This window comes from Pyxicephalus adspersus, chromosome 3 (assembly GCF_032062135.1).
Source record: "Pyxicephalus adspersus chromosome 3, UCB_Pads_2.0, whole genome shotgun sequence".
Classification (NCBI taxonomy): domain Eukaryota; kingdom Metazoa; phylum Chordata; class Amphibia; order Anura; family Pyxicephalidae; genus Pyxicephalus; species Pyxicephalus adspersus.
The window spans coordinates 111,248,724-111,258,984 of record NC_092860.1 but is presented as its reverse complement, the minus strand read 5'-3'; the positions used below and the strand labels follow the sequence as shown (position 1 = coordinate 111,258,984).

The following is a 10,261-nucleotide window of genomic DNA, read 5'->3' as shown; positions in this document are numbered from 1 at the left end:
ATAAACCTCGGTAAACCAGGGGATCATGCAAACTCTTCAACATTTCACTAGAAGATAACATGCATGAAATATAAGTAATAGTGAATTTGGCAGTTCCAGTATTTATTATTGAGGATTTAGGGGAAGGGGAGAAAGACAAATGGAAGAAGCGGAGGTAACAACTTTCTTTGCCTTCAGTTAGTACACATGAATAGATGAACTGGCACATGATGCATCCAACTGATCTGATCCTACCAAGCACTGAACTTACAGTACTGTAAGAATTATCCTTTAATACTACTTATTTTGGTGTGGAATGTAAAATGTAAAGGCCAAAGGTTAAGGGGGGAAAATATTTATGTGATGCAGGTATCATCTGCAATCTTTTGAGCTTCTATGACACGTTTGTCAATCTTCAGGAACATGGCCAATTTTCCTACTCTAGATGCTGGGGAACCCTCCTCCAAACAACCTGAAGATGCACCCTAATGATGCAGTATATGCAGGTGAGTGTGACCATATAGTGCCTAATGATGGGTGGAGCATACATAATGCAGGGGTTGGGTATATGTAATGTACTGGGGTACATAGTATTTAGGTAGTAGACCCATGTACACACATTGTATTCATTTACTGTACACACACTGCATTCACAAACACAATGACTATAAATACACACTGGTGGCAAGGCTGACTCTCTCCCAACATTCCTCAGTATGTCCTCCTCACATATGTGAATATTTGTGCAGAACAAATGTGGCTGTCCGAAGCAACATGTCAGCAGTCAATGATTGAATCAAGTGCAGAGAGAACTAATTGAGGGCATTTTGCCCCTCTTCCTCACTGGCTGCAAAATTAGGATTTGCTGGTCACCTGTGTGACAGCACTGGTCTGGGAGGTACAAGCAGTAGGAAGCTCTTTATACCATCAGTAACAATACCATCATTCCAAAAAGGTGAAATCGAAGTGTTCAAATCTCATATTTCTTTCATGTCAAGAAGTTCCAGGTGAATTTCCAGGGGATCATAGAGAGACAGAGATTTGAGCAGATCTAAAATAATCTATCATTCTCAGTGAGAGATTCACCACCTTATGTCCTACACATAAAATTAATAATTGGGAAAACTAAAACTTCTTAGTTTATAACCCATCTCTCAACTATGTACAGTTTTTAGTTCCATATACTTCTCCATCAATAACATAACTGAACATAACTTGCAATGGAATAGAGAAGTTAAACTCTAGCCTTACTGTCTATCTTGCACACATGTTCCTCTGTGGTACTTTCACTGCACACAGTCAGATTCTTCAAGTGTGCATTATAAGATGTGGAAAGTCAGATAAAGCTAGCCTCAAATTTTCAGTTCCATCAATCATGGATGTTCTGCTTCACATGTGGGAGTTCTGCATGCAATCTGCCTAGGAATGCCCACTCCTCCACCCATCAAGTCATTTTAATATGTGCATAACTCTTCCCAAAAGCAAGTCCACTTCTCGCCTCAGGACTGAGACTACCGAGAGGAATATTTAGAGAAGGTGCTGTGATGTTTTCAGAAAGCTTTGTACAGCACTCTGCTGGCCCCTCCTGCCAGCTATGCACGCAAAGCATAGAGAAGCTCTGAGATGACATTGCTGATCCTAAAGTAAGTCACATAACGTAACATTATTTAAAAATTTCATAAACATGTTGATCAATGGAGAGGGAGAAACCCGGGAACCCAAAATATTACCAAGTTAAACGTCAGGTTTAATATGAATTACAGGGTATTGTTTAGAGTCTAGGCACAGTAGATCTATGAATTACATTGTAAGAAAAGTTGACAAATTTCCCTCGTCATGTAGAGTGGTATTGGTTTCCATGGCTACTGATGAAGGTATAGAAAGAGACAAACAAGGAGAGCACACAAAGAACTGTGGGATGAATAAGAACACATTAACATCAGAAATCCAAAGGAAAAAAATAAAAAGAAACAGAATGAATGACAGAATGTTTATTTTTTAAATAAACAAAACATACAATCACACTGTATATTTAAAATGTTACGTACCTTAACAAGATAAGTACCCAAGCACATTATTAATTACAATTTATCTAAATATACAGATCCAGAGTTGGTAAGAAACGGTGCACCGAGTGCCTTTTATTATATAGGTGCACACAGGTTTTTTGTATCTGCAAAAGGATTTGTTATTCAGTTTGGTTATTTTAATCCAGACACCCTTACTGTACAGAATGGCCATGTCTTTGTAGATTATATTGTATTTCTCCTCCACTCCTGTAGACATATCTCTGCTAGTACCGGGCCCAGCAAGATCATATTCATTGTACCCACCCCCACAACTGGAATAGGGGGATATCCTAGCTCTTTTATCAGGTCAGCTTTAGAGATTTATATATATCTATATCTATCTATCTATCTATCTATCTATCTATCTATCTATCTATACCAAACAAATTTTTCCCAAAAGAAATAAAAGGAAAATGATCCGTTCCTATGATAATCTGTTCCCATGAAAAGAAAATCCTATTGTTATTGGCATTATTATACATTGATGGGACTGTAAAAAATAATTTGAATACGGCTAAATACTAAAATACATAAATACAAAAGTAATTAGATGAAATAAATGAAATTGTAACCTCCCTTTACCTTGCTGGGAGGAGTCAACTGCCTACTAGGATGGTGCTGAGAAGGGAGGAGGAGGAGATGTTATGTAATACACAGAGTTATAGCGCGGGTTGGGTTGTTCACTGAATGGTAGCAACTGGTGTATGCATGTATGTATTAAAAAATTATATATATATATACATATATACATATATATATATATACATATACACACACACACACATACACACAGTGGTCAACCAAGAAATGTTTTTAAGCCGGGTGGGAATAAATTGTAGGTGGGTGGCAGCCCTTGTATTGTGACCAAATTCAGTAAGCAACCAAAACCAGCAGGGTGGTTACTGAGAAGTGCCGGAGGTTGCACCCAGCAAGCTAAAAGGGGCTGTGTATGTTTATATAATATATACTGACTTTTGAGCACTGGGTTTTTGAGGGTTTCCTTTGTTGTTATTCTGTCACTCACAGCTACAATAAACTTACCGTTACAATTATAGACTAGTCATTTCTTTATTAGAAGGCAAACAGAGAAAATCAGCAGGAGATCAAATACTTCTTTCCCTCACTGTATGTGAAAAAATTTTTCAATATGTGTCCATGGCATCAGTTTGACATGTAAAAACACTACTGACAATTCTTAATACACTGCAGGTGCATTTACTGGATTTATATATCAATAGACCCATGGATCCATAGACATCAATTTATCTTGGAGGTCATCAAAACACTTGTAGGCCAGTCCAGGTGACCCAAACTACGACAACAGTGCCAAGAGCATATAAACACTGGGGGAAAGGCTTATACTTTCAGTACAAAATCCTAAGTATCCTAATATATGTTATGTCCTTTGAGAGCCAAAGGAAGGGTTTCACCTTTGGAATGTCCTAAAGCAGCATTCTCCAGCCGGTGGTCAGCAGCTCTGGCTGGTACACCCCCTAGCAGGGTCAGGGGAACCCCCCAGCTGGGGGGAGGGGGGGCAGGTTTAGGGCGGTGGGCGGGTTGTGTCTTTGGACTCAACCCGCCCACAGGGTGAGTGGACGGGTTCTGGCATCATGATGTCACTCTGGGGGAAGTTTCTTCTCCTTTGAGTGACACACAGCTCCCCACATGTGTGGTCTGGAGCCAGTAAATTTAGTGGTCCATGAGCTCCAAAAGGTTGGCGACCACTGGTCCAAATTACAGTAGCTCTCTCTGTAAGTGAGGGGTCAGCAAAAGACCCACTTACAGGGCTAACAAAGAGAAAATTTGGGAGAGTCTGCAGCTTAATCAACTGCCTGAAAGACCTTACAGTTGAAGCTTGTAACAGATGAAGCCCTAACATCAACCTGCTAACTTACAGAACAATAGGATGTACCTTGGCCAGATAAGGTGCAGCCAGATCCTTGAGACCACAAGGATTATGGCCGCTCCACTAGAAAAGATGAAGCAAGAGGCCAAGGCACCCTATAAAGTTATTGACAAAAAAAAAAAAAAAATTGTTTCTTTAAGTGTCGGTTAGTCTTTCACAGCCTTAACCACCTCCAAATAATGAAAGGAAATTTTGTTGGGATGAACTGGACAAAGGGACAAAAAACCAATTTCTTGGTTGAAGTGAAAGGCAGAAACTACCTTAGAAGAAAAAAAAAGGAAATTCAGAGTCTCAATACTAACACCAGTGTATTACATTGACGTTGTCGCATTTTTAACTTCATGAAAAAAAAATAATGCTCTGCATCCTAGACATAGTCGTGATATTATAAAGAGCAGATCTAATATCATCTAAGAAAAAAAGACAAGAAAAGAGGTAACTGAGGTTGTTCCAATAATCCCTTTATGTGTATAATTGGAAACTCATGAAACAGTAATGGTGATTAGGTAAAAAGGGCATATAATTATAACAGAGCAAATGTGGCATTCACCAAACATTTATTATAGGTGTATTTTTCTAGTGAATTTGTTTTAATAAATGGATTCACATGTGTATGGATAAATATGTTCATTTTGTCATTTCAGGAATAACAGATGCCTCAAAAATGTCTTCAGAATTGGCAAATATCTATGTTTACAGATGACAAATGTAAAATCTTACCTTGGGAAGACTAACAGGCGTCCTTTGCCTTGTGCGGGCACTTTTAATCAATGTTCGCTGATCCCCTGGAAGTAAGTGGTACTTCATGGCTTCTATGAGGTAATCTTTACAGGCACTACTATTCTTTACCAGAGCTTCTTCTTCAACCCTCTGCAATAGAATATAGGCAAAATTGTAAGACTCCCCTGGTGATTACCACTACTATAGGTAATTCTATAGGAAACAAATAGGGAAAGCTGTGTCCTGTGCATTGAATAAGGCTACTGACCACCAAGATCTGAAAATAAAAACTGTTGGGAGGAGTCCTGATACATTATTTTGCAAACTAAATATGCATTAGCAAAAATGATGCTGAAAGTTACTGTATGTGTGCTCAGCATAACATCCAAAGTTTTTATAGAAGGATCAAGCACAAGGGCGAGAAGATGTAGAACATTAATGAGAATAAGAAAAGGACATATTTACAGTATGAACCATATAACTGAGATTCTCATACTTGCCTGGAACGTCACCTAATCATACTAGTTATGTCATGCAATTCATACAATCGGAAGAAAGGCAGAGGTTTAATGTTTTTGTTTATAGAGCTATTTACTGAGAGATAAAACAAAAGCTTTGATGTAAACAGACTGCAGTGAAAGTAAAACTTTATAAAAAATCAATATATGTTCTTTATTATAAATATATTTTTTCTTATTTTGTATGTGCCAGTGCAATGTTCGTTAAGCCTTACTGAGCTTTGAAACAATATCATAGGTACATACTTAGAGGAGGATTTCCACATAATCTAAGAAATGTTGGAACAATCTGAAACCTCCCATCATAAAACAAGTTGTGTAAAAAAATGTTTGCCCTTGTGACTGTAATGTGTTTCCATTAGTGGGGGTTAAATCAGACAGGGTTATGGGTGAATCTGGACCAGGTATTTAACAGGAAAAGTTTGTTTCATTATAAGTAAATAATTTTAGAGCATATTTTATAACTGAGATCTATGGAAGATCTATGTATAGGCAACTAATCTTTCCTGTTTTACAGTATAGGAAGTCACCATTGTTTATCAGTTGACTTGCAAAACAGTAAAGATTGAAGAGGAATGCAACCTCAACCTAGTTGAAGTGGTACTTGAATGTCTCTAGTGTTAGCGGGCTCTGGCATTTCTGTGGCATTACATTCACTGAGCATTAAGTTCAGGTTAAACCATATGAATCTGAAGAGCTTTACATCAGTTCTGGCAGGAATAATTTTAAGAATGTTAGTTCCTCCAGCAGATCTATTGGTAGAGACATTCAAAGCCTTATTTATACCACTTAAGAGTTTAGAATGGAGAATAAGTTACTGTCCAGGTACCTATTTTTCAGAAGGTGGACCACTATACCCAGATATTAACATGTGTGAGTTATTTGCAATTGCGAGGTGGGATGTACTATGCACAGTAGTGATTTCACCTAAATTACTTTCAAACCTAGAAAAGTACCAAATGTCAAATTTCTACATAGAAAGTGAAAGAATGAGCGGTTTGGGTGTGCCAAGTAAAAGGTGTCATTGGGATTTTAAGTCTTTAAATAACTATCTCGTAGTTTTTTCTTCGATAAAACCAGTATTGCCACATTCTACTGAATTGAGAGCAAAATGAATAAATTGTTGTGCATGCAACTGCTATCAATTTGGGGTCACTGGAGTTGGTCCTAGTGCTACTTCATATTTCCAATTTTTCTTTCTCTTTACTCTCTTTACTTCTCTTTACTTTTAAAAAATATATATTTATTTTATTTATAAGCTCAACTAAAAGTCTCTGAACACAAGACATGTAATTCAATATCTGTTATTGTGAAGCCGATTTTCTCTTACCTGTACTAAATAGTCCCTGGAAAGTAATGGAAGACGGACATGTTCCATTAGATGTGCCATGTGCTCTTGACGTACATCCTTGTCATGGTTTACCCAAGCAATAACAGCTTCAAACACCTTCAAAATAAATTTTTGTTTAAAATTTGAAAATGAGAAATAAATGATATATATTTAGCATGGTTTGAGACACCTAAGTATTTGCAATTACCTTTTCCTCAGAGACCACAGTAAGTTTATCACTGGCAATCAAGCTACACACTTGTTCAATCCCAAGATTCAGGAATTCTTCGCCTGTGACAATGTCGGAGAAGTGTTGTTCTTTTTACAAAAAAAAAAAAAAAAAGGAGCAATTTGTCAATGCTATGTAAACACTACAAAAACAATTACAATTGTTTAACAAAAGGCCACAATATAGCATACTAGCAGCATGTCACTAAAAGGTTCCTGCAGGTACAGATTACCTGATTAAGTTCTAAAAAATGCATTTGGCTCCTATATCTTGTAGTGGGCTGACAAAACAACACTTTTGTGAGCCATCTCTACATTATTCAAGCTATATGTGCACAGATTTGTTGCATTTGCTTTTATTATGTTTTTTCCTACTGGTTGAACTTGCATTTCTTCACTACTGGGTGAATCACCAACATGGAAGTAACATGGTGTCCGTCAGCTCTTGGACAACATGCATAAACTTCTTACAGGTTAGTGATTTACTATATTACAAACCAAGCTCGGAAGTCTGCAATTAGCTCCTATATACCTGCTCTTCCATATCATACCTTCATTCGAAATATGCAGCTGTATAGTGATCCACAAATGTAACCTGATTTTGCATGCCTAAGTGTTAGGTTATGTCAAACCAGTAAATCTCCAGAACTGCTATGTTGTAACAGAGCTTTCCAACATCCCCCCTAGATGTTCCTACTGCAGGGAGGAAGCCCTTCATTGTTTTTAGTCAACAGGATTCTAAATGTGTAAAGGTATATAGGCAACTTATAGCGCTTCATTGTCCAAGTAGTGAAAGTACAATACAGGCATTATAAAAACAAATGCAAATGACAAGTTTTATGTACTGTTTTGGAACAAACAAGGCAAAATACAAATAAAGTATGTGGCAAATGAATTTGTTTTGTAATGTTGAATAAAATGGGAAAAGAATAATACCACTGTCAGATTTTCTGTTACCTCTGTTTGAGAGATTTCCCCTTACTTCCTGAAAACTGATCACGTTTTATCAAGCAGTCACTGAGAAAAAGACTGCACCTGTGACAGACAAAAAAAAAAAAAAAAATACAGGTTCTAGGCTTCTCCTATTCCATACCAAAAATAAAGGAGTTGTAATCCTTCCTCAAATACATTTTTTGCCTAACAATGCCTGGAAACCTGCTTCTGCATTTCATCCAGTTCCAACTATAATAACTGTGTTGCTGGCCAACCCGGTAGAGTTAGCTGTTTAAAAAAAAAAAAAGACATGTCCCATGAGAAATTTTTAGATGTCTTCAGTAAAAAGGAATGATGCAATCTCTACAAAATAGGTAACCACTTTCACATTTCTAATAACAGACTTATACAGCGTTTGCATTTGATTGCGTTAGAATTTGTCTTGTTTAGTTGGGCTTTAACTGCAGTACAGAAAAGTCACCACACAAACCTGAGTATTCAGATAAAAGCTTGCAGGTCTGTTTAAGCTAAATGCCAAATACCTGCTGGGCAAACTTTTATAAGTGGCTGTAAGTTGCTATTCACAGCAGTACAGGGACGTGATCACAGGAATGTATTGCATTGGTCATGTCTGTTTACATCTATTAGGACCTTGAAACAAAACCTTGAAAAACAGGTTTAAGCTGGCAACATACAAAGCAAAGCCAAACTTATTATTACTGATCAGTTTAAGGAAAGCAAATTAAATGGAATTTTGAAAATCACTCCCCAAAGCAAACACCACAAATGGCTTGAGAAACTAGGCGATCTGCAGTCAATTTTTCTTAGAACAACATTGCTAGGAAAGTCATTCCATAGAGGTAGTCTGATGTTTTATTTTTCATGAATTATATTTTCCCTTCTAAGATAAATAAAATATTTGCAAACAACACTTATGTATATCTCTTTTGTATGAAAGCATTGTTTTAATATCATGTAGCGCTACCAAAAAGGTTTTCTGCAAATTGAAAACATTTTTATTCAGAAATGATAATGGTGGGCACTGTAATATGACTAAGTGTCCTGTGTTGGTTTAAAAAAAAATGTCCGTAACATTCATGGAAAAAGAAGTATAAAGTTCAGGAACCTATTAAAAAGACATCTAAAATGCCAGGAATATAGTAACCTGACTTCTAGTAATCCAAATTAAAAAAAAAAAAGCTCCATGGCCAAATAAAAAAAAGTTAGAATATAACAAATATTACTAAGAGCCTTAAATGTCCAATTTAAGTTCACTCGGATTGTCATTACTAGTGGGCCAAATTAATTCTTCATAGTTCATGGTAAAGAGGGCATACAACATTTACAGAACATTACATTGACTTCCTCATCAACACACGTACAGACATCAAACTAAGGATGTAAACACTACAGCAGAAGTCACAAAGTGAACGTGACAAAACAAGCTTTATGATATGGAGGGTAAACTAAGCAAAGTTTTCTATTTTATCACAGGTGCAGTATCGGTGGGGTGGCATTGGTATCTCACTTACCAATTTCAGTTGTTGCTTTATCAAGGCTGGTATCAAAATGTCATAAGTAAGTTGCAATGTATTTAGCCATTTGTGCCACAAGCCGCATTTGCTTTTAAAATGAACAGTGATTTTTTTTTCCCCCATGAGATTGGAGAAACAATTCTCCTTAAAATGACATTCCTACAGGCTCTCATCCCAGCTCATACTGGATGTTATAGAAAACATCAGCTATCATATCATTCTATCCATTTATTGTGTGCAATCCTCACCTCTTCTTTATTCCACTATTATATATTAAACATTATATATTGCAGAAATATATACTCTACACTATTTATTCCATCATTTATTCACTGCAGAAAAATGATTTGCTACAAAGAATATTACATGTGAGTTACATAATATCAAGTATGCGGATTCCAAATCTGATTTCAGAATTTGCCCATCACGTACAGATTTTAAATTATACGCGTGCTATACCTGTTTAAATAGTCGGTAATCGGGTAATGAATTTTTCATGGGAACATTATAACAGTTGCAGCTACCCCTATGCCTGCTGCTGCTAAATCACGCCCCCTGGTGGCATGCATGTTCCAGCAGCGGCTGGGCAAGTCCGTGAGCTGACGTCAGAAATAGGTATATAAGGCGAGATGGACCAAGGGCTTGTGTCTAGTGCGAAACCATTCTATTGGATAGTACACTAGGCCATAGTGACTCTGTTTTGAGATAAAGATGAGTAGGCACAGCTGTGGTAATAAACCGGACAATTTTTGCTACATTTGTGACAAATATACCCCATGTGATCAATGCAAGAACCTAACCAAGAGGGTGAGATTTCCTTACAAGTATTACTTTGGATGTGAAATTGGAGATCAGAATAAAAGCTGGGCACCTCATATCTGCTGTCAGGTGTGTTACGTTGGCCTAACACAACGGTTGAATGGGAAAAGGAATAAAATGCCTTTTGCTGTGCCTATGGTTTGGCGTGAGCCAACATCTGTTGTTACTGACAGTGACATGTCGGATGAGGAACAGGAGGATAATGTCGATGTAATGAATGTTAT

The 10,261-nt window shown here is 37.1% G+C and overlaps 1 protein-coding gene across 1 annotated transcript in view; it reads right to left on the bottom strand.

The window, feature by feature from the left end:
* The window catches only part of KLHL2 (kelch like family member 2), a 56,685-nt gene that overhangs the window by 14,311 nt on the left and 32,113 nt on the right, over positions 1-10,261 (bottom strand). The window contains exons 6-8 of the mRNA XM_072406843.1: positions 6,731-6,840; positions 6,523-6,639; positions 4,675-4,824 (exon numbers count right to left, since the gene is read on the bottom strand). Of these exons, the coding sequence (XP_072262944.1) occupies positions 4,675-4,824; positions 6,523-6,639; positions 6,731-6,840 (377 nt within the window). The remainder of the gene's footprint in view (positions 1-4,674; positions 4,825-6,522; positions 6,640-6,730; positions 6,841-10,261) is intronic.